This window comes from Rosa chinensis, chromosome 6 (genome assembly GCF_002994745.2).
Source record: "Rosa chinensis cultivar Old Blush chromosome 6, RchiOBHm-V2, whole genome shotgun sequence".
NCBI lineage: Eukaryota > Viridiplantae > Streptophyta > Magnoliopsida > Rosales > Rosaceae > Rosa > Rosa chinensis.
This window is the reverse complement of record NC_037093.1, coordinates 34,921,545-34,946,793: the sequence shown is the minus strand read 5'-3', so window position 1 is coordinate 34,946,793 and position 25,249 is coordinate 34,921,545. Positions and strand designations below refer to the sequence as shown.

Here is a 25,249-nt window from a genome sequence, read left to right as displayed (position 1 = left end):
TCTTCTTCACTTCTGGTTTTTGTCAACTTGGCCATCAAAAACCACCATTTCAACCAAACCCAAAATCCAAATCACCATTTTGAGCAAGATCCAAAAACCTCAGAGTCTTAAAAAAATGTAGTTTTCAGTGAAAAGTTAAAAAATGGTAATTTTCAGTGAAAAGTTAAAAAATGGTAATTTTCAGTGAAAAGTTTCCAAATTGAGACTTGATCTGGAGAGAGAAAGTGGGATTTGAGTGGGAGAGAGAAGTAAGCTGTGAAAACAAGAGGGGAGTGGTTTAGCGGCGAATTTCCGAGTTGATTGGGAAACAGATGAGTTGTGGAGTTTGATTGGAATGGGATTGGTGGGTTGAGGAAGGAGAAAGTAGGCAAAACGAAAAAGAAAAAAGAACTTAAAAAGGAAAAAAAGAAATTAAAAAGGAAAAAAGAAAAAAAAAGGAAAAAAGAAATTAAAAAGGATAAAAAGAAATTACAAAGAAAAAAGGAAAGAAAAAAATAACATAGGGGTATATTGGACATTTCACCTAAGGCCAATTCCTAATTTCTAGTGGAAAAAGTCCTATTGGAGGGAAATTGAGAAGTCATAGAGTTTTTAGATTAAATTAGAATGTTAGAGACTGAAACGATGAGAGAGGCAAAGTACAGAGACTAAACAGAATTTATGCCTTTTAATAAACAATCGCTAGCCCCTGATATGTGCTGCTTTCCTAATAAAAAGATAGGAGAGTACTCCTTCTCCCGAAGTTATTGGGTATTTTGCCGAGTTCCTTCGACATGGTTCTCTCTACTTGTTCACCTATGTCGGTTTGGGGTATGGTTAGTTCACCGAGAGGATCGCCTTCCCAATTCAATTTTTTTTCCTCGAAGTTTCAACCTTGTTAACTATGACAACAGTCTCAACTAATTTTCTCGTGACTATGGCAGGGTGGTACGCTCTGCTCTCTTGCAACCCGACTCTAATCAAAAGAGTAAAGGCCCCTTAGGTTGTCGAACTACGATCAGAGTTTCGCCTTTTAAAATGCCAGTTGCGTAGGGCAACAGGGCTAGGCCGAGTCAGAAAGGTTTTGATGACTTAAGGTTCATATCAGGGAAAGGAGAGTGCAGGGAAGAGGTAGTGTCGATGGACTTACTCTCTCTCACATCTCCATTTCTCTTCAACTCTTTATTTTTTTTTTCGCTCTCTTACTACTTCTCTTTTGATTTCTTATGCTTCTTTCTTTTCCTTTTAGAATTTGAATTTTCTTTTTGAGGTGCGATCTACACCAACTTTCATTTAGGGGGATTGGGTTGGATGTGCTTTGTGAAGAGGGAAAACCCCCTGCTTTGTTCATTAACTAGAGCTTTCTTTCATTGGTGAAAGGAAGAAGAGACTGGGACATCTGGTGACTTCAAAAAAAACACTTGGCTAATAATCCCCACATTATTTACCTTTGGAGGCCACCAATTTATCCATAATGACCGTCAATTGCAAAACCAACTACCCCTACTTTCATCTAGTTTGTGGCATCAAGAGAGCCACATCTGCTCTTCTCAATGGCTGTAAGTTACAGCCTTCGCATTCCAGTCTCCTCCTACTTCTAACACTCATTATTCTCATGTGATAATTACTAAAGCTCAATATCATATATGCCTGACACAGAGGCTATCGATAAACTCTACTATTCATGTGTCTGATTGAATACACATGACTTAGCTAGAACACTTGTGGCAATTCACCAATATTGGGATGCCTTCGACCTTGAGAGTGATTGCTCACTTGTGGTGGATGGGTTACAACAAAATGTGGAAGCTCGATCTGACATAGGGCGTATTATCAATGATTGTAAGTCATATTTGACATATTTTCACTCTATTTAGATTAGACATATTTTCCGTGAAGCAAATGTTATAGCCCATAAATTGGCTCATCTTGCTAGTCTTAATTATCTAGATGATATTTGGTTAGAGGAGGCTCCTGTGATTATTCAGGATGTACTCTACGAGGATTTATGTACTAGTGCTAGAGGTCAAGGTGTTATGTCCCCTTCTTTGCACAATTCTAATTTTAATATAATAAGTCAGGCATGGGGATGAGCTTCCCATCTTGGCTGGGTTCCAAACCCATTTTCAAAAAAGAAAAAAAAAAAAAAACACTCATGCCTCCATTAGTGGCCAGCTATTTGTACAATATAAACAAGTTAATGCTAATAACTAGGGTGCGGTTATTGCCGCTCTACTAATTACTTTCTTCACCCTACATTCTCTTCTCACCCTACACATTTTTTTTTTTAAAATTTTAAGTTTACTTAGTTCATCTATTTACAGTACCCAAAATACCATTTTTTGATGGTACAAGGGTTTCTATTTGGCTTCCTCCGCGTGTGGAATTCTTTTTCTGTTTACAGTACCCAAAATACCATTTTTTGATGGTACAAGGGTTTACTTAGTTTACTTATTTACAGTACCCAAAATACCATTTTTTGATGGTACAAGGGTTTCTATTTGGCTTCCTCCGCATGTCGAATTCTTTTTCTGTTAGCATAACATGAGAACGATTGAAGATTGTGAATGTTAAGAAAGAAAGTGTTAAGGTTTAACGATGAATGAAGAAATTATGAATGAAGTTTAAATACGTATTTTGTAGGATGTAATAAGAAAAACATATTATAATTTTTAGGGCTAAATACTGTTTAGTCCTTGAGCTTTTGACCATAAAACACTGCAGTCCCTGACCTTCTAATTTCACACGTTTAGTCCCTGTAATTCAAAATTTCAGACCAATAGGTCCTTGCCATCTAAAAGTCGCAGCGAAATGTCTATTATGCCCTCAGTTCTTTTTTTTTTTATAATAAATTTATTCCTTTCTCTTTTTTTATTTATTCTTTTTTCTTTATTTTATTTATTCTTTTTTTTTTCAAACAGAAAGAAAGAAAGGGAAAAAAATAATAAATAAACAGAAAGAAAGAAAGGGAAAAAAAATTCATTTTCCAAAAAAAATAAAATAATTAATTAATTAAAAAAAATTGAGGGTATAATAGACATTTTGCCGCGACTTTTAGACGGCAAGGACCTATTAGTCTGAAATTTTGAAGTACATGGACTAAACGTGTGAAATTAGAAGGTCAGAGACTAAAGTGTTTTATGGTTAAAAGCTGAAGGACTAAACATTATTTAGTCCTAATTTTTAATAAGATATTGTCATTTATTGTGATTTTATAGCAAACTCAGATGGTTCCTTCCATGACAGTGGCCATGCTGGATATGGTGGAATTTTTAGAAACAGCGAGGCCACATTCTTGGGTGCCTTCTCTTGTAAAGCAACAGTCTCTTGGGCTATTGATGCTGAGATCCTGGCAGTTATTGAGGTAATTAAGGTGGCTCGTGAGAAGAACTGGTTTCCTTTGTGGATTGAGACAGATTCCATGTTAGTATTGCATTATTTCAGGCATCCTAGCATGGTCCCATGGCGTCTCCGCACCCGTTGGAAGAAACTGCATGAAATCTTTTAACCAGCAGCAGGTTCATATCTCTCATATATACAGGGAAGGTAATCGTGTGGCGGATAAGCTTGCAAATTATGGTGCTATGAATATTGGTACAAACTGGTGGAGTTCAATTCCACAATTTCTAATTAGTTCTTTTGGTCATGACTTTATAGCTAGAACAGATTACCGGTTTGTTTTTTTTCTTGTTCAAGTTAGCAAGTCCACTAGTGCAGTACCCAGTTTTATGTCGCTCTCTTTTTTGGAGGTGGTTTTGGCCTAGTCCCCTACCTCATGTACTTTGGCCTGTCGGCCACATATTATTAATACATTTTCTAGTGAGGGATGGGCGGTGGGTCCCCGGTTGTAGTGGTCCCCTTCGGGGTTGTGTGGGTGCTTAGGCACCCCTTTCAGATCGCTACAGAGGGACTAATATCGTCTAATCCTCGTTAGTTTAAAAAAAAAAAAATTACTAGGATATTTTAATCTTTCAATTTAGTGAAGAAAGTAATTAGTACGGTGGGTGGCTTAGCCGCACCCAATAACTATTATATTAGTTGCCAAATCCACAATCTATTAAACTATGCAGACCCTTTAGACTGATTCTATTGCTGAAAATCACTACCAAAACATATGGCTCTTTCGGACAACCCAAAACGTATGGCTCTTTCATTGACCGAAACAGCGGCACGCCTATTTGTTACTAGATTTCTTAGAAATTATATATCTTCTGGATGTTTAATGTGAGTAATACTTATGTTCTTGAAATGGATTCTACTTCCTCAGCTTAGATCATATATGTGACAAGCTTACTGTTAATTGCATTGCATGTGCCACTTGTTTTATCTTTTTCTATCTTCTATGTCAGTTGCTTTTCTACTTTTTTTTCTTTTGCATCATGTGGAATAAGTTTTCATCAAATATGAAAACAATTAGTATATTTTAAATGTCGTTTTGTATGCAGCTTATTAGAAGAGGGAGGCACAGTGTTCACCTTTGAGGGAAGCAAAAAGGATTGTTCTCTAAAATCCGTTCTCAAAGTTCACAGTCCTCACTTCTACTGGAAAGTATGCATATACTTTTAACTGACTTTGACACTTCATAATGTGAATTCTAGTTAAAAGGAAAACGTTTCTAATTAAAGCTCAAGAAAACAGTATATCGGATTATTGTAAATATGATGAACCATTAAATCCTCATGCACTTTCACTGATTAGGAGAAGTTTTAGGGGGGTGTATTCAATTCAGATTTTAAAAGACTTTGTTTGAGTTTTTAGAATCCATGGATTTACTTAATCCACGGATTGTTTAAATTCTATATGGACTCTGATTGATTTTAATGGATTGATTTACTAGTATTTGTTTAGATTTTACAAATCCTTATGATGTTTTTGGTAGGTTATTTTTTTTTCTTCTTCTTTAATTAAGCAATGGATGTATGGATCCAACTATAATGCTATATCAATGACAAGAAAATATGACAATCTCCCATTCTTTATGTTGTGTATAATGATATATGAACAATAAGAGAAAACTAACGAGTCAAAATGTTACACAAAAAATAAAGTAGTAAACTAATGACATAATTTTTTTCATATCTAATTTACAAAAGAATCATGTGTGTATGTATCATCTTAATAATACCATTGAAAGTCATGAGCTTCATTAGCAAGAGCTATAGTGATAAAAATAAAATAAAAAATTATTAGATGAGAGCAGAGGCAGAGGAAGATAGTGGGAAAATAGGTTTAAAAAACAAAATGGATGAGTGTCACCTATTGAGACCTGCTTTTTATTTATTTATTTATTTTGGTGAAGAGGTTCTTCATTTTTTGAGTGAGAAAGAATCCATCAAAATCTTTTGGGAAGTGGTTGGATTGTTTTTGAGCTATGATATGTATAAAAAGAACTATAAAATCCTCCAAAATCCAGCATTTAATGAAATCTTTAAAAATCCATATACTTTTGAATATCAGCAGATTTGAATGGATAATTTTAAATCTTAATTGAATACATCAAGATTTTAAAGGACTATTTAAAATCTCAGTTGAATACCCTTAGACTTCTAAAATACAAAAAAATCTTGTAGACTCTTAATTGAATACACCCCCCTTAATTTGACAGGTAATGACACAGGCTGATCTAGGCATTGCAGATGCATATATTAGTGGAGACTTTTCTTTTGATGATAAAGACCGAGGTCTTCTAAATCTTTTTATGGTAAGATAATTGAACAATATTGCAATCTCATTCTCCTTATTATGCAGATTTTGATAAAACTATGCCTTGTTGTTTCTTCTTCCAGCTTCTCATTGCCAACGGAGATTTTAATGCCTCAAAATCAAACAAGAAAAGGTGTAATGCCTCGATTATCTCAAACAAATTTTGATATAGCTGATAATAATCATCCCGGTTTCATTATGTTGTTGGTTTTATGTAGGAGATGGTGGCAGCCTGTGTTTTTCACAGCTACTATAGCCACAGCCAAATATGTCTTCCAGCATGCTTTAAGGAAAAATAGTCTTACACAAGCTCGAAGGAACATATCTCGTCATTATGATTTGGTATACAATTTATGACATGGGAATATATAAATAATAGGATTTACTTATACAGATTAACCTCTCTATCATCACTTAGTATGTATTGGAATAGATTTCACTCTTCTTTAGTAGCTATTTCAATGACATGCTAGCATGAGGCTTGGTTTTTTAGCTCACAGAAGTTCACTATTTGGTTTTTGTGTGTTGTAGAGTAATGATCTATTTTCGCTGTTCTTGGGTGAAACAATGATGTATTCCACTGCAATATTTAAGGTCAGAATCACCAGCTTCTAGTCAGTTTACGACAATAAACACTGCATGGAAGAAAATATATTAATTGTAATGTAACTTATATTTTTTTTTGTGTGCATCAAATTGTCATTCTTAAGACAGAAGATGAGGAACTGAATACTGCACAGCTTAGGAAAATCTCTACTCTCATTGATAAGGTGAGTTCAGTTTTGAGAATTCTGTCAAGGGTTTGATTTCTGTTTTTGTCTCCTGTTCCAAAGTGTTTCTTCTTTCAATTAAACTAGGCTAGAATCGATGAGAACCATGAGGTTCTAGAAATTGGTTGTGGTTGGGGAGCCTTAGCTATTGAAGCAGTCAAACAAACGGGTTGCAGATACACTGGCATCACTCTATCTGAAGAGCAACTGAAATTTGCTGAAAAAAAAGTGAAAGATGCTGGACTTCAGGTATCAAATATTAGAAATTTCAAAATTTATTTATTCCAAGTAACTTGATTTGTTATTTAATTAATTGATAATAGGACCGGATCAAGTTTCTTCTGTGTGACTACCGCCAATTGCCTTCTGACCACAAATATGACAGAATCATAATTTGGTGAGTACTTTTCCCCTACCAACTTGAGTCCTTTTACTTATACTCTTGAAAATTTCTTGATTAGTGGCTGCATTTTTCAGCGAGGTGCTAGAACATGTCGGCCATGAATTTGTGGATGAGTTTTTTTCTTGCTGTGACTCTTTACTAGCAGAAAATGGGATTCTTGTTCTGCAGGTAATATTTGACAATTTTGACTCCAAGTTGCTAAACTATTCTGACTAATAAGTTTGGCTCCTATAAATGATGGCATCGAACATATTGCTTATGGTGATCGATCTTTCTTAATTAGTTCATATCTATACTGGATGAACTCTATGATGAGTATTGGCGAAGTCCAGGCTTCATAAAGGAATATATATTTCCTGGTGGATGTCTACTTTCATTAAGTAGGTTAACATCAGCCATGGCTGCTTCTTCTAGACTCTGGTATGATCTGTTATCATGAGATGAGAACAATCTCATAATTTGGTCCAACATCTTTTATAATGTTTTATTTTTAACTTGTGAGAATTTCATTTTGTAGTGTGGAGCACTTGGAAAACATTGGACATCATCATTATTACCAAACACTAAGATGTTGGAGAAATAATTTTTTAGAGAGACAGAGGTAAGAAGATAGTCATTTCTATAATTAGTCTTATGGCAATATAGATAAGAATTCTATGTATAATGAGGTTGACATGCACAAGTATATTATGAATCTATGATGTATAGCATATACTCTTAAGTTTATATATAGATGGAAAATGACTAAACCTAGCACTCACACAATACAATATCTGGGAGAATTTTCACTTGTTTATTCAAATGCTGAATGTTGGCTTATATAGCCTTACAAAGAAATAGATAGAAACAAACGTACTTCCCTCATAAGTAAGGTTTAATGTATTCAAACCTAACTGCCCTCATAAGTAGAGTAACGTACTGCCCTCATGAATATGGTTTATTATCTGCAATAACTAAAACAAACCCTCACAGAATAACAGCTAAGCCCCAGCTATTCCAACAAAGCAATGAGTGGCACTAATTTTCCAAAGGAATAAGAGTCAAAATTAAACAGAGAAGAAGGATGCAATTTAATTCTCTAATCTAAAAGTGGTACCAACAAAATCTAAATGGGAAAATAGTCATACCAAGAGTTGATAAAAAAAATAATGATAAATAAAAACAACGAACTACATCACTATATAAATTGGGAAATATTTAAGGACAAGAGAATTGGGAAAATATTTAGGTGCTTTCATTGATAATATATATGGGCCTCTTTATATAGAGGATTACATGTACAATATTTCGGAGTACAAGGAATCCTAGTCAAATATGGATTAGGAGATCTAGAAGAATTTACCCTATTACAAATAGCACAAGTAATCTTGTTTAGGCCAGGCACACATAATTTGGGTTTCCTTCAACACTTCCCCTTGTGCCATCCAAACAACGTTGCTTCTAACGTTACCTCGTTCAAAACCCTGTCGAGTAACAAAAACGCAGTGGGATAAAAATAACCTTGGTCGAATGCAAAAAATAATACAACACACTCTTTACATTTTGAGATCAAACATGTAGACGTCTCCCCCTGATGACTACGATCATGGGAGTTCGGATAATTTCCGTGAGCAATACTTTTCACATGTTTCTCAAAAGTGGATTTGGGCAAAGACTTATTAAATAAATCTGCTACATTGTTCTCAGATCGAACTTGATTTACTTTGATCTTGATGAAAGTTTGTTGTTGCTGGTTGTAGAAGAACTTATTAGGTGATATATGCTTAGTGTTGTCATCCTTGCTCCATTTGTTCAATGCAAGCAGCATTATCCTCATAGTTCATCTGCGGTAAACTTCAAACCACAAGTACTTTTAATATGCATAATTATAGATCTTAACCATATATATTCACGAGTTGCTTTATGAAGAGCATCTCTGCATGATTCGAAGATGTAGCGACAAGAGTCTGTTTTGTAGACCTCCAAGATGTCACGACGTTTCCCATGGTAATATATAGCTAGTTTGGATACGACTTTTATACGGGTCAGAGAGATACCCGGTATCAGCAAAATCTACCAAAACATTGTTCTACTTTTGGTGAGGCATAGGGAGACGCCGTCTAGCGGCATTTTTAACGCATGACGGGTCCAAATCCATCTTGTATGTCATCCTTCATTTTGTCTCTATAGGGATAGAACAAGCTCATAACTATTGTATCTTTTAAGTATCGAAAGATATTCTTAACACCAGTCCAATAAAGTTAACAAGTTTATCTCTTCGTTGGCATAAAGTTATATTTAGCTAACAAGTTTACAACAAATGAGATGTTTGGTCTTGTGCATTGTGCTAAGTACAATAATGCATCTATTGCTCTTAGGCAGGGTACTTCGGCCTCTAACACGTCTTCGTCATCATCCTTAAGACGAAACAGATCATTTTTAAGGTCAAGACTACGGACTACCATGGGAGTGCTAATAGGCTTTACATTATCTTCATTAAAGCGCCTAAGCATCTATCGAGTATCGATCGATTGGATAATCAAAAATTCATCAACAAGGTGCTCAAGTTCTAAACCGAAACAAAACTGTGTTCTCACTACATTTTTCATCTCAAATTCAGATTTTAAATGTTCAGCGTTCTCCCTTAACTCATTAAAGGTTCTAATTATGTTTATGTCATCGACATAAACTGCGACAATAGCAAATTTAGAACTTGTATTCTTAATGAAAATGCATGGGCATAATTTATTATTGACATATCATTTCCCAATCAAGTAGTCACTTAGACGGTTATACCACATTCGTCCAGATTGTTTCAATCAATATAGTGAACGTTTCAACCTTATTGCAAACGTGCTCCGTGGTCCACCACTTGACTTGGGTAACTAAAGTTCATCAGGAACCTTCATATATATATATATATATATATATATATATATATTATATATATATATTTCTTTATCTAGATCCTCATAAAGATACGCTGTGACCACATCTATAAGCTACATGTTCAGTTTTTCAGAAACTACTAAACTGACAAGGTAGTGGAACGTTATAACGTCCATTACGGGAGAATATGTCTCCTCGTAGTCAATTTCAGGGCCTTGAGAGAAGCCTTGTGCCACCACTAGGCGAGTCTACAATCTTATTTTTCTCATCACGCTTTCTACTGAAGACCCATTTATGTCAACAGAATTTATATTAGGAGGTGTTGGCATCACCGGCTTGAAAACCTTCATCTTCGTTAGTGAATCAAGTTAAGCCTGGATCACATTTATCCATTTGAGCTAATGTTCTCTACATTGGCATTCATCAACAAAGCGAGGCTCAATGTCATCACACTCAATGATCTCATGTGTAATTGAATAAGCGAATACATCATCAATGATGATGGATTTTCTATCGCAAGTCTCATGAACACTAGTATAGTTTATAGAGATCTCTAAATTCTCAGGAGTTGATTTTGATGTTGACGCTTCCACAACAATGTCTCTCGGACATAACCATAATTCGGAACATTCCCATAAAAAGAATTTTGAGTGTCGAAGATCAGAGGATCGAGTTGTGCCAAAATCGCTCTCTTTCTAGGGTAAGAATCTTTCAAACTTGGCGGCCTCCCATGATTCCTTGTGAGGGTTGTGGCCTGTGATGCCAAATCACCACCACTAAGGGCGGCGACTCCATCCCTTAATACCTCAAGGGTATGTTCTGTATTAAGGATGTCTATCCTTCCAAGCACATTTATAGCAAGTATTTGTGATCTCATCACTTTAGCAATTTCAGAAAACATATCAGGTAAAGCATCTGCTACATTTTGAAGTTCAATAATCCTTTGCACTTCAGATTGTGTGGTATGGGGATCGAGATGAAACAAGGTAGGGATAGACCATAACAACTCCTATCATTCCTGTTGAACGTTGACGTTGTTATCTTCCCCTAATGAAGGGAAGATTGCCTCATCGAAGTGACTATCTGCAAAACAAGCTATCAAGAGACTGCCTGTCAAGGGTCTAAGTAGCGGATGATTGTTGGACCTTCAAATCCAACATATATGCCCATTCATCTTTGATGACCTATCTTGGTGCGCTATGTCAGTACAATTGGCACATAAACCGCGCATCCAAATATGCATAAGTACGAGATGTCAGATTTGTACCCAGTCACTAGCTATAATGCATAAAAAAATTGAATGGTGGTGGGTCGTAGACGAATAAGCATAGCCGCATGCAATATTGTGGTACGTCTTAAAAGATGCACCACTTAAACCTTGCACTCAAATATCATCGTTGGTAATATAGTGATCAAGCAAGGGTCATTACCCGCTGAAGATTGTTCCTAAACTGCTAATCAAATGTCACAAACTACCCTAAACTATGCTACTGAACAGTTAACGAAAATAAATTATTTAACTAACCTAGACTCAATGTAATTTTCTATAAATTTTACAGGATACTAAAGACACATTTATTAACACGCATACAAAATTTCAGAACAATCGGAGTTGATTTGATATATGAAATAATTCACGTAAAACTGAACACAGTAAGATAACAAAGCAGAAACAGATTTTATAACTTTAAAACTATTGACAGAAACAAAGCTAAGAACTCATTCTCCACCACCAAACACACTCAATCATATTAAAGCTCAGTTATGGAATCCTAATTCTCAATTGAATTTACCCGAAGTTAACTCACAAGCTCGAATTAACCCATTACCCTTTCTTAGTTCCTCGTTAAGTGAATACAAGCTCACCACTTAATCTATTTCCGATTATGCAACTTAGACACAAGCTCGCTAAGTTTAACATATCAAAATCATTAAGCAAGAAAAGGGTTTGGATAAATCTAGGGTCACAAGTACGTTGGTAGTCTTGCTAAACCTAGGGTTTGAGTCACATGTAATTCAAGAAAACATTTTGCTACTCCATTGGAATCAACACACGACATATACGAATCTAGTGTTACTCCTAACATTAGAACCATAAACTATTCATTTAGTTGCGCACCTAAACAAACAAGCAAAGATTCATCTTGTAGACACGGTGAAACAAACACTCAATTGATAATATAGAAAACCAAAAACTGAATTGTCTTCAATATGAATTGAACATGTTTGGGGCTTTGAAATCGCCCCTAGCTACAAAAGTATTTAGCTAGACATAGTCATGAAGAAAACAAAAACTAGAAGAAGGAAGAGGAAGAGATGGCGGCTGGATGATGGCAGAAAGGATGCCGTTCTTCTTTTCTCTTGTGCGGCCAAACGTACGTCCCAGTAGACGTCCCTTCTTTTTTTTTTAACTCCAAGAGATTTTCACTGCTTTTCCTTTTAGGATTCAAGTAGCTTCTCCTCTAAGATTCTTAATAATTTTCACCCATAAAAATATGTCATATATCTCTAATGAATAGAGATATTCAGTTAATACTCGTCGGTGGGCTCTAAAAGGAATTCGGGCCTCAAATCATGGATTTCCGTCAAAGTGTCAGATTCTCGGACTGCCCGACCTTGCTGTACTAAATCGGCCATAACTTCTTGTAGAAAAATGATATAAATGAACCGTTAAAAGTTCTGGAAACTAGACATCCAAGGCTTTCCAAGCATATAAAGCTCACTGTCTAGTTCATTCTGAACTGCTCTCAGTTTCATGTCGAAGTTGACTGATCTGCACAGGTAGATTTACTGATTTAGCTTCCTTTCCTCTACTTTGCTCCATAACACCTACAAAACATAAAAATAAAGTAAATGACTCAAATAGATGGAAAACTAGCTAAGAAAACATGAAGAAATCAATACAAAATCACGTACATTTATGAGCTTATCAAATTCCCCCACACTTAACTTTTGCTAGTCCTCGAGCAAAACAAAAGAAACTAACTACTATAACAAAGGACACGGACCTAATGTCATCCAAACATCTCAGAGAAATTATAATGCCCACTAGCATGGTCAACAAAATTCAAGCAGTCACATATCAAAATTCACAATTTCACTTGAGAGCTAATTTATTTTGATAACCATAGTGCTAAAGTTATAATACATGAACAATCAAACTAGTGCAACAAAGGAGAACCAACTTATTCATGGGTCAAACACGCGTCAACTCAATTTCTCACAAAGATGCTCTCAATTTCTTTTCACTCATGATTTTCTGACTTGATGTATAAGCATATATTTCGCTCAAGTTATATGTGAGAGGAATGATGTAATAAGACAAACAAATAGCTCACATATAATAATAAGAAAGAAAGGCTTTTTCTGAATTTTTTTTACATATGATCCCATGATTGGAACGCCAAGACTCGAACGAAAGGCCAGTGACACCATATGCTCACCCCTCCACACAAGTCTCCACAAATCGAATGCACAACTTCAAAGATCAACAAGGTCTTTATTCAGGGTTGTAATGGGGCCAAGGGTTAAGGTTAAAAGAAAGAAAAGGAAGGAAAATTCAAAGATCCTAACGAACCTAGTGGAGCACTAGAAGAACATAAGAGATAACAAAATCTTGAAACTCCTCAAGATAATCAATCTTCAAACACATGAAGCAAGCAATTATTTTTCAAGGCTAGATGTCATCTTCTTGGGCCTTTGCTTCATTCTAAACCTTTCTTCTAATATTTGTGAAATAGGACAAAGGCCAAATTTTCTTGAACATGCCTTCAACTCAAAATAAACTCCTTATTCACAAAGGGGGACTAAAATCCATACACACTTTTTTTCTTTCTCTTTTGCCGTATTCTTATTTTTTTCTTCATATTTTTTTTCTTTTTCGGCATACATATATATTTTTTTTTTATGGACAAGTCTTACCCCCACACTTGCTTACAAAAGTACCTCGAACATAAATATATCTCTAAAAATATTTGCTCCACTAATTCCTTAGGATAGGGTAATGATACATCTATACTAAGCTCAGGGTTAAGGAATTTGTGGGTGATGAAAGAAAAAGGCTTAATGTAGGCTCAAGGGGGTTAACTAGGGGATTGCACATCTTGTGTGCGTAAAAGAGGCACAAGTTAATTTGGCTATGATGGTAATCCTAGTGCCTTTATCCCTTCCCATCCATCATGCAATTCAACCATACGCTTCAAGAGGCTTTGGGGCAAGTTCTAGCATTTGTCCTTATAAAATATGCAAGTCGAATCCGAGTCTCAACCAAGATGAATAAAAGATGAGATCATGCAAAATCCTCGTCAAGAAAATAAGATGATTCTACACTAAGCACTCAGAAAAGAAATAGCACATATACAGGATCAAAAGCTCACAAGGGTTTAAATCAAGTTTAACATGGCATAGCATGCATCCATCAATTCTCAAGTGTTACATTAATCCAACCATCAATGTATATAAATCAAGCACAATAATCATCAAAATCTATTAACAATTATTTGAAATCAAGAATCTAACACATGCCTGCAATCCTTTTGTGACCAAAATATAAATCCGTAAAAAGTTCATGCTCATCATAGAGTTTGGAAGAACCCTAAAGACTCAACAGAAAAAAAAAACCTAAGAACTAGACTCTTTTTTTTTCCTTTAATTCTTTTTTCATTTGTTTTTTTTTTTTTTTTGATTGAAAATAACAAAAAGTTTCAAATTCCTTCCCCCCACACTTAAACTAAGCATTGTCCTCAATGTTTGATCTAGATATAATCATGCAATGATATAGTTAAGTATAGAAGGAAAGAGAAAACACAACAAAAACAAAATAGTTAAGAAGAGTAGAGAATGCTCCCTCTTGTAGACCTCCCAATGCTAATGATCTTTGGATATCAACCTCAAGGCTATAAGTCTAGGGCAAGCTCTATGCCAAATGCCCTCCAAAGATACTCCAATAATGCTCAAAGTCAATAGGAAACATCACTTTTCAAAAACTGATTTCAGCTAAAACCTTGCAGCAGCCCTACTTCCGAGGTTCATAGCTCATCCAGTAAGAACCGGAATCCAAAGGTTCCACTTGGAGATGAATGTTCATAGTCAGGGCTTTCCATACATATGTGGCACGCATTCCAACTCCAAGGGATGTAGGAACTAGAGACCTGCAAAGTTAGCAAAAAAAAATTACAGAAAACTGGCAAAATGCTGACAGAATGACCTTCATCCATTCAAACATGAATACCGGAAGTTACAGGGGTCACATTCAGAAACCCTTTGGTAGGAATAAAGTAGACATCTGGGGCTTTAAATCCATATAAGGTTTGTCTCATTTGGACCCCGGGAAGTATCCCCTGTTTTGCACTTTATGTGGCTCTGATGCCCAGTTTTCTGCTTCTCTGTTCTGACCCTCTTGTACTCAACTGGAAACTGCAGACGCTGTGAAACTTGAAATTTGGATCTGCCAAAGCCATTAGAAAATAGACACCTGGGGCTTTTGATCCATATATAGTACGTCTGTTGGTTTCAAAGGAGCTGTGAACGACATCTGTTCAAAGTGGACTGAAATCTGGGCGTCAGAAAAACTGGTTTGATAAAAAGTGACTCCTCTAAATCTTTCTCAACTATGAGACCGCAATTTTCCTCCTTCATTCATTGGGTTGCCTCCCAAGAAGCGCTTGGTTTAACGTCCTCAGCCTGACAGCCGGGCCAATTCTTTAAGAGTAATCAGGAGGTTTTGGTCTTGGTTCCATGAGATGCTTGACCTTTTTCAAAGATGCTAGGTGATCCCTTTTAAGCAACTTGTGCTCCTTGGTAACAATGGAAAGGTAGGATTTCAACTTTCTCATTTTCTTTCTCTTCTTCCATTGTCTCATTCTCTTCTTATGTCCCTCAAGCACGGCCAAAAGAATCTTCTTATCAGAATTGGGATATTCAACTATCACCATCTCCACATGATCAACAAACTCAAGAGTTTCTTGTATAGAGGGAACAAATGTAAAGCTCGAATGTGGCAAGTAATGGTCAGGTGGTCGGGCATGTGATAGAATTAGAGGCCCATCTATAGGAGATTTGCTGGACTTCTCTTCTAAGCAATCCTCCATGTCATCCTTGTATTCTTGATCTTTATGAGCTATGATGATTGCTTCCTGCACTTGGTACTCATTCGCATGAAGTTGAACCTTACTTTCTTTAATGTAAAATTCCTCGTTTGTCAAGGACTCTTTAATATCACTATCTTCATATGCTTCAAGCTCGGTTGTATGGTGTGACACATAATCCTCACACGTCCCAACCTCAAGTTTCTTTTCATAGGGCTCATCCAAATCTGTATCCTCATCCTCATCCAAAATTGACTTATGGAATACATTATGAGGTTGAGGTAAGGCTGTGACTTCAAGGGACTGCCCTAAAGTTGTAGTAAGTGTAGGAGGGCACTCCATAAGTACCTTGGCCTCCAAAGGCTCATTAGCTTCTGCCCAATCTTCTTCCTCACTCGTCAACACCTCATGATATGACTCTTGAACCCAACATTGTGTTTCCCTCTCCTCTGTTTCTTGGTTCAAAGAATTAATAATTTGCTGGATATGTCGCTCAATATTCTCCACGGCTTTGTCCATATTCCTTGATGATTCTTCCGCACTTTTCGCAACTGCTTGTACAATTGCCTCAAGGGAGGGCTTTATTGGATCAACCAAGAGGACTGGTGCTTGCTCTTGGTATGACGGCCACATGAATGAATCAATATCATGATGATAAGGATTATACATAGGGACTTGATAAGGCTGCCATGAGTTGAACGCTTCCTGATTATTCCATGAAGAGTTAGCATTAGTCCAACCATTGTTGTAAATACTTGAGTTGGGATCCTCCCACATTATAGTAGATTGCTCAAAATAACCTTGGTATTGCAGTCCGCAAACAAAACAAAACAAAAACTGAGTTAGTATATTACAAATTGAAAAACACAAAAAAAAAAAAAAAAAAAACAGATTAGCAATTAAGGAAAACAATCCCCGGCAACGGCGCCAAAAATTGGTACGTCTTAAAAGATGCACCACTTAAACCTTGCACTCAAATATCATCGTTGGTAATATAGTGATCAAGCAAGGGTCATTACCCGCTGAAGATTGTTCCTAAACTGCTAATCAAATGTCACAAACTACCCTAAACTATGCTACTGAACAGTTAACGAAAATAAATTATTTAACTAACCTAGACTCAATGTAATTTTCTATAAATTTTACAGGATACTAAAGACACATTTATTAACACGCATACAAAATTTCAGAACAATCGGAGTTGATTTGATATATGAAATAATTCACGTAAAACTGAACACAGTAAGATAACAAAGCAGAAACAGATTTTATAACTTTAAAACTATTGACAGAAACAAAGCTAAGAACTCATTCTCCACCACCAAACACACTCAATCATATTAAAGCTCAGTTATGGAATCCTAATTCTCAATTGAATTTACCCGAAGTTAACTCACAAGCTCGAATTAACCCATTACCCTTTCTTAGTTCCTCGTTAAGTGAATACAAGCTCACCACTTAATCTATTTCCGATTATGCAACTTAGACACAAGCTCGCTAAGTTTAACATATCAAAATCATTAAGCAAGAAAAGGGTTTGGATAAATCTAGGGTCACAAGTACGTTGGTAGTCTTGCTAAACCTAGGGTTTGAGTCACATGTAATTCAAGAAAACATTTTGCTACTCCATTGGAATCAACACACGACATATACGAATCTAGTGTTACTCCTAACATTAGAACCCTAAACTATTCATTTAGTTGCGCACCTAAACAAACAAGCAAAGATTCATCTTGTAGACACGGTGAAACAAACACTCAATTGATAATATAGAAAACCAAAAACTGAATTGTCTTCAATATGAATTGAACATGTTTGGGGCTTTGAAATCGCCCCTAGCTACAAAAGTATTTAGCTAGACATAGTCATGAAGAAAACAAAAACTAGAAGAAGGAAGAGGAAGAGATGGCGGCTGGATGATGGCAGAAAGGATGCCGTTCTTCTTTTCTCTTGTGCGGCCAAACGTACGTCCCAGTAGACGTCCCTTCTTTTTTTTTAACTCCAAGAGATTTTCACTTCTTTTCCTTTTAGGATTCAAGTAGCTTCTCCTCTAAGATTCTTAATAATTTTCACCCATAAAAATATGTCATATATCTCTAATGAATAGAGATATTCAGTTAATACTCGTCGGTGGGCTCTAAAAGGAATTCGGGCCTCAAATCATGGATTTCCGTCAAAGTGTCAGATTCTCGGACTGCCCGACCTTGCTGTACTAAATCGGCCATAACTTCTTGTAGAAAAATGATATAAATGAACCGTTAAAAGTTCTGGAAACTCGACATCCAAGGCTTTCCAAGCATATAAAGCTCACTGTCTAGTTCATTCTGAACTGCTCTCAGTTTCATGTCGAAGTTGACTGATCTGCACAGGTAGATTTACTGATTTAGCTTCCTTTCCTCTACTTTGCTCCATAACACCTACAAAACATAAAAATAAAGTAAATGACTCAAATAGATGGAAAACTAGCTAAGAAAACATGAAGAAATCAATACAAAATCACGTACATTTATGAGCTTATCATATTGCATAACCTCAAGCTGAAAAAGGGAGTTTTGTGCGCATTACCAAGTCCGCGCTACCATTTGAAGTCATTTAGTGGCGGCTTCCACAGGACTATTTTGGGTGTGCACATGGGAAGCTGGATGCTCAACATCAATCTCCAAGGCCATGCAATAATCATCCAAAGTCTACGATGTAAACTCTCCATCATTGTCAAGTCGTATTGACTATAGTAGGATGATCCGAGTAGTGAGCCCGTAGATGAATGATCTATGCTAGGAGTTTAGCATAAGTAGCATTACAAGTGGACAGAAGCGAGACATATGACCAGCATGTTGATGTGTCAAGCAATACCATAAAGCATCTAAAAGGTCTGATGAGGTCTATAGATATCCCCTTGAATTCTATGTAAGAACGGAACAAGGACTTTTGTATCATTTACATAGGACAGTCTCAGTCCAAATTTTTCAAAGAAACAAGCTTTGCAAAATGAGCAAGGGGCAGTATAGGCAACAAATGAGGATTTTGGTTAGACTGGGGCACTAGAAGTGGCTTTGGAAGAAAAATAGGAGAGGATGGTGCTACTACTGGTGTCATCAAGCTAAACAGCATTGACAACTTGTAGGCGGTGGACACCAGGTACGATGGTAGCGATCCCACGTGGTCCGTGAATAATTTTTGATTCTTACTTCTTGTTAATCAAAAGAAATGATGTCTGTGTGAAGTCTTTAATATAGGAGCACCATATTGTGACTAGGATGACTTGACCTATCATGCCAAAGGCAATATGTGCCTGAATCCAAGATATCATCTATTATTACATTATTGGATTTAATGGCTCGAATAGTGATGACATATAGTCCATTAGAGAGGTACATAAGTTCCTCTAAGATGCACTTTCATCCTCAATCATTTCTAGTGATGCAAACAAACTCATTTATGTTCTCATGTTTTCGTATAAAATCTGTTGGCTCGAATATCTTTAAAGCTCAATAAATTCTAATTTTCCCTAGGAGCGTACAGAGTTTCTGCGACATTGATCAAGGTGCCATTAGGCACGAGGAATTGGGTCATCCCACATCCTTGAACCAAACTCGATAATCCTGCCATTGTAGTCACAGAGGAATGTGTACACAACATCTCCAAAAACACTTGCCTATGGCGGAAAATTGTGTGTGTAGTTGCGCTGTCTGCAATACAATGAAGTTCTCTGGACCATTCCTAAAATAAAGAGCTGAGAATTAAAATAGAGTCGATATGAAAGAACTCAAAATTTTACATAAAGCCAACCATTACATCAAAAGTTTCTAACCATAGAAAAATCTAATCCAAAACTAGCTAATGCCAAAAACTAGCTCAAGCAAATAATGGTTGTCGCCTAACTTCTTTCGGTGACTCCAATATGAACACGACCAGGTAAGAAGATGAGAGATTTTGGTAGAGCAATGCTCACTTTAAAATGCTTCTCTCTCTAACTCTTGCCTAGACATCGCATCCATTTTGGATGAGCCTAGTTAAAGAAAAGTTAAAACCCAAGGCATCTACTAAAAAAATGACAAGTCCCTAATACAATCAATCTTGGAAAATAAAAAGACTTTAAACAAAATCAGCAGTTTCTTCATCATCGCCATATTTGAAGTCTTCAACCCGCTGCTTGACATCTTGGTCATGATGCTCCACAGTGTGAACTTTTCTTGCTTCGTGATACACTTTGTATGCGGTGGTGAGACCTTCTAATGCTCTATAAATATAGGCCCAATGACTGGACGCTCCACATCAAACTCCCTTGATTGAGGCGCGTGCCCTAGTAGGGCGGCTTCTCTCTTCCCACAGCGGCCTCCTCAACTCATTGTCCGCTTATTCTAGGAGGTACCTTCCTGAGCAGAGCGTTATATAGACTAAAGTGTCCAAATTGATCCTTAGGTTTTGGATTTTGCTTGCGACATCCTCCTTCAAGGCACCATTATAATTAGTCTCTGGAATGGGTTTAGTTCCCACGGGTCACAAATTATAATTCCAATGACTTCGCTTGCAAGGATGTTGTCGTGCTTTTCAGCAACAGAAATAGTTCCAATGAGCTCATGAAACCTAGGGATCCGTCTTCCATTAACTTCAATACAATAGTTCTTAGCAACCATCAATGCAGAGACAGGGAGAGAGTTCTCTCAATCCAACATAACGTCTGTGATGTCTTTATCATAGAATTCCATCAAAGGTTTGATAGTAGGGCTTCTGAATTGTACTCAAGGATAGACTTGAAATCATAGAATTGAAGATTATGCCATCTTACTTCTAAATCTGAAAACAGGGAGTCACGAAGATTCCCAAAGCACCCTTTGAGTGAAATCCACAGCCTTCTGGCGTCTTCTTCATTCATGTACTCGAACTAAAAAGACTCGTCCACATGACTTGTTATCATAATGATGGCTTTGACAGAATTTGTTTTCAAAGCATTAATAGCAGTTTGGGTAAGCACATCAGTGATGTGTTCTTGGATCACAGGTAGGATCCCTTGGGTTTTGAGGTATTGTCTGACATCACAAATACACTTGTGATATCTGATGCCAGTTGTTCCCAATGGAGCGAAATCATGCTTGTTCAAGTTGGACATCCTGAAAAAGGGAAAACAAGAAAAGAGTTAATTTCGGAGCATAAAAGTTAACCACCAAAATAGTATGAATTTCTGAGTGAAATTTTCTACCAAGAAATTTGATTTTCAAGAGATATTAGATTAGATCAAAATAGTGATGTAGTGATCGACCGTAAAAGTATTTTCAACGAGCCAAATGCTCGGAGATAGCACGAACCCCCATAGTTCGGCTCAATCTTATGTTACAAGAAATGTGAGAGGTACATGAAGGGATATTAGAATCTCTGAGTGCAAGAAAGGAGGAATTTAAACAAAAGAAGCAACTTTTAGAAACGTTTACCTTGAAAAGTCGCTTGTGAAGTTATCTAGTACGGAGGTTGAGCGTAGCAAGGCTAACCGGTGTGGGGTAGGGGCGCTGATGCTAGGGCTGGTGATGCCAGCTGCTGTTGGCGTTTGCGAGGCTAGCTAGCAGCGTACGTTGGAGGTGCAGGTAGTTAGGGGTGCATTGATGCTAGCGGTAGGTGCATGCTAGAGAGGCTAGCTGGCTAAGTAAAACAGCGCAAGGGCACTTTGGTATGCAGCCCAAGGGCGCGTAGGGGAGGCTGGGCAGGCACAGGGGTGCGCCAAGGGTGCTGGAAGGCCAGCAATGTGCCCCGGGGGGGGGGGTGGTTTGCGAGGCTAACACGGCAGATTTTGGGATTTTTCAATTTTCTAGGGCTTTGACTTTTGGTTCACAGTTAGGTTTTGTGTTGATAACTTGTTTAAGGACGAGAATTTGGGAGAATACCATAATGCTTTCATTAATAATAGGAGCCTCTTTAGTATAATATCTTGGGGTACAAGGAATCCTAATTAAATACGGATTAGGAGATCTAGAATATTCTCTCTTATTATAACTAGAACAAGTAATCATGTTTGGACTAAGCACACATAATTCGGGTTTCCTTTAACGGGAAAGAATTTTTAATAAGTACAAACATATTTTCAGTGAAAAATAATTTATACTACATAATTTCAATAGAAATCATTGAAGGCAATAATACAACAGATCTTCAAAGATGAGCAGTTTATCCAACATAATCACCAAGTCTTGGAACTCTTTATATGTGCTTGAAAGCATTATTGTCAAATTCAAGTTCTTTGGACGAATCACTTCCATATATATCCTTGCTAATGTAAAGGGAATTTATTCTGCAGATGAGTATATTATACTGTTAGTGTGATTCACACTTTCCAATGTAACTGAGAAAGCCATTGTGAATCTTTGCAGCAATAGGATCCAAAGAAACATCACTAAAAACTTGGTAAACCATACGTGGAAAGCCAAGCATATAGATGTCCTCTATATCGCCGCTAGTTGCTCCCGGTGGCAATATCAACATATTGTTTTGATCAATCTTGAAGTTGTTCAATTATATTGATCATTATATCAACTCTAGTCTTATAAATTATTACATCTAATATATTGTTGATAGTCAAGGCTAATTGGTCTTTCCTTAGTTCATAAAATTAATTGGATGAACCGTTAAGGCTTATTGGTCTTTCTTTAGTTCATATCAATACTGAATAAACATTATGAAGAGTATAGGCCACTTAATAAAGGAATATATAATTCCTTGTGGATGTTTACCTTCATTCAGTAGGGTAACATCAATCATGGCTGCTTCCAGAATTTGGTATAGTCTGTTATGATGAGATGAGAACAATCTTGATCATAACTAGGTCCAACTTTTTATTATAGTGTTTTTATTTTAAAATTATGATAATTTCATTTCACAGTGTGGAGCACTTGAAAAACATTACAATTCATTATAATCAAACACTAAGATTTTGGAGAAAAAATTTCTTAGAGAGTCGACAAGTTAAGAAGATAGTTTTGTCTGTAGTCTGTGTAAAATATAAAATAAACATTCTATGTATAATTAGGTTCTTGAGAACCATGACATGAACTGTTTATTATGATATGCAGCATATACTCTCAGGTTTATATATGAACTAAAAAGGATAGAAGAAATTGGCATAAATTTTCCATTTTAACTTTCTTGTTTGAACATGGAACTCCCTACTTATTAATTAATTAAGCTCACTATTGCTCTTTGTTTATTGCTTTTCATTGAACATATTCTCTAATAAAAGTCTTCATTTACATATATATCAAATGAAATAAAATGGAATATAATACTTATGACTGCTGCGCTTTCAGCTTTTAATACAGTGCAATTTATCTTTGGTGTTTATAGCGAAATACTCGCTCTTGGATTCAATGAAAATTTCATTCGGACATGGGAATATTATTTTGATTATTGTGCTGCTGGTTTCAAGTCATATACACTTAGAGATTGCCAGGTGACTTTTATACTCCACACATTTCAAAATCTGTTTTGACTATATATACACTTAATCTTGCATGACAATATAAACGTATATACAATAATTTACTGTGATTTTTTAAGTATTACATGTGCCTTAGTCATACCCAATATAAGTTATTGATTTGATGCAGATTGTGTTTTCACGTCCTGGTAATCCTCTCACGTTCAACAATCCATAGAAGGGTTTCCATTCAGCATATTTGGTTATGCACTATAAACTACTAGGAAGAATAAGGCGCAAAATTAAACAAAGCTCCATTTGAATGAGTGATTCTAAATCTACATATCCGTTTGACATCTGTTATTGCTTAGATTGCTTGCCAAATATGTCAAGATTTCAAGTTTGAATAAAAAAACAAACAAATAAATGGAATTCATCAAAGAATTATTTGCCTGTAATATTTCAATAATGATTAAATTCTGCTTATTACCTTGTACTTTTAAGGGTTCATCAGTTTAGTCCCTACACTTCTAATTTAATAAGCAAAGTCCTTGCACTCTCCAATTTCATCAAATCGATCCAATCCATCACTATTCCGTCAATTTTCGCTGTTAAAATACTGACGTGCAACCTTCTCACAGGGAAAATTCCCAAACTACCCATCATTAGGCAGCCCGCCGAGCGTCAATGTTGTGAATACAGATGGGTAGTTTGGAAATTTTCCCCGAAAATTGATGGCGTGGTGATGGATTAGATTGATTTGATGAAATTAGAAAGTGCAAGGACTTTTCTGATTAAATTAGAAGTGCAGAGACTGAACTGATGAACCCTTGAAAGTACAGGGTAGTAAGCAGAATTTAGTCCTTTCAATAAACTACATTTTATATAATGTTGGAGTGTTCTGTTTAAACTAAATAAAAACACCTTTTTTTAAGAGAGAACTATTGATTACTAGTGTCTTCCTAACACATTGTCATGCCCTTTAAAGAATTGTTATTAATGAATATGTTTATCCAACATATTTTCAATAGCACAGTTAGCGAACTCTCTCAACACAGAGGTAGAGGCCATCGCTAGGGTTCTTGGCAGCATTGTCTAAATCTTGCCTGGAAGCATTAGGTTTTCCTTCTCCTTTGGTTACATGGGGATTTATGTGACGGCTCTCCTCCGTCATATGGTCCAAGGTTTTTGCTTAGTTCTAATGTTTGTAGGCGGTTGGTTGCTGACGTCAGTCACAGTTGAGAGTAGAGATGAATAGATGGGTGGCCGTCGATGGTAAGCCAAAATTGAGCGTACAACTTATAACCCTGCAGAAGATTGTAGAATAGAGTACGTAGGGCATCGTTAAAGGCCGGAGATTGAGGGTACTCCAAAAAATTTACACAAGACACACAAAACACAAAATGAACCAACTATCTTAAATTAACGAAGACAAGAAGAAGAAAAAGAAGATGACGTAAAGAAAACAAAAGAAGAGCGGGGTTTTAATTTTGTACACACAAGAAAACAAAGAAGATGATTTAGGGTTTGAGAAAGATCAATGAGGTGAGATAGTTAAGAGCATGTAAATCCATCACCAATCATGTGCAAATCTGATCATAATTCCTTTACTATGCTTGTTAAAACAAACAATAACAAACCATGAACACATGAGTTCTTATTACTTCCCTTATGTTATATAACTTAGTGGAGGCACTCAAGTCAAAAACATTCTAAGCATGCAATCTCAAAACATGTAGTGAAAGCACATGACATGTTTATTCAATGGATGCATAGATCATTAATTACAATGGAAGTTTGATGGTTAATTAAATTCATCCTAGTACAGAAAGCATGTCTACTTAGGCACATATTGATTTACTATTGTCCTATAGTAGTCGCTACTTGTGAAATAAGATGCAGAAAGATGCTTTCTTAATTCTACCTACAGATACATACAAAACATTCTAAGCGCGCACTCATAGAACATAAAACATGTAAAAGTTTTCTATGAAACAAATTAATATTGCCAATCACATAGCACAACATCAAAATTAAG

The 25,249-nt window shown here is 36.2% G+C and overlaps 1 protein-coding gene across 1 annotated transcript; it reads left to right on the top strand.

Moving 5' to 3' along the window:
• The first annotated feature begins 4,021 nt into the window (after positions 1 to 4,021).
• On the top strand, positions 4,022 to 23,647 carry LOC112174435 (tuberculostearic acid methyltransferase UfaA1). Its single transcript, XM_040509341.1, has 14 exons — positions 4,022 to 4,203; positions 4,425 to 4,527; positions 5,585 to 5,680; positions 5,766 to 5,815; positions 5,901 to 6,024; positions 6,214 to 6,276; positions 6,393 to 6,452; positions 6,540 to 6,701; positions 6,776 to 6,849; positions 6,930 to 7,023; positions 7,139 to 7,275; positions 7,373 to 7,456; positions 23,139 to 23,244; positions 23,402 to 23,647. Exons 1-14 carry the CDS (start codon positions 4,094 to 4,096, stop codon positions 23,447 to 23,449), a joined length of 1,311 nt encoding a protein of 436 aa, XP_040365275.1. The 5' UTR covers positions 4,022 to 4,093; the 3' UTR covers positions 23,450 to 23,647.
• Positions 23,648 to 25,249: the final 1,602 nt, after the last annotated feature.

Excerpts from the sequence above, each read along its gene's own strand:
- LOC112174435 (XM_040509341.1), top strand. The coding sequence starts at position 4,094 with ATGGCTCTTTCGGACAACCCAAAACGTATGGCTCTTTCATTGACCGAA. Across the intron at positions 6,025-6,213 it reads TATCTCGTCATTATGATTTG|AGTAATGATCTATTTTCGCT; the intron begins GTATACAATTTA and ends TGTGTGTTGTAG. Across the intron at positions 6,850-6,929 it reads TATGACAGAATCATAATTTG|CGAGGTGCTAGAACATGTCG; the intron begins GTGAGTACTTTT and ends TGCATTTTTCAG.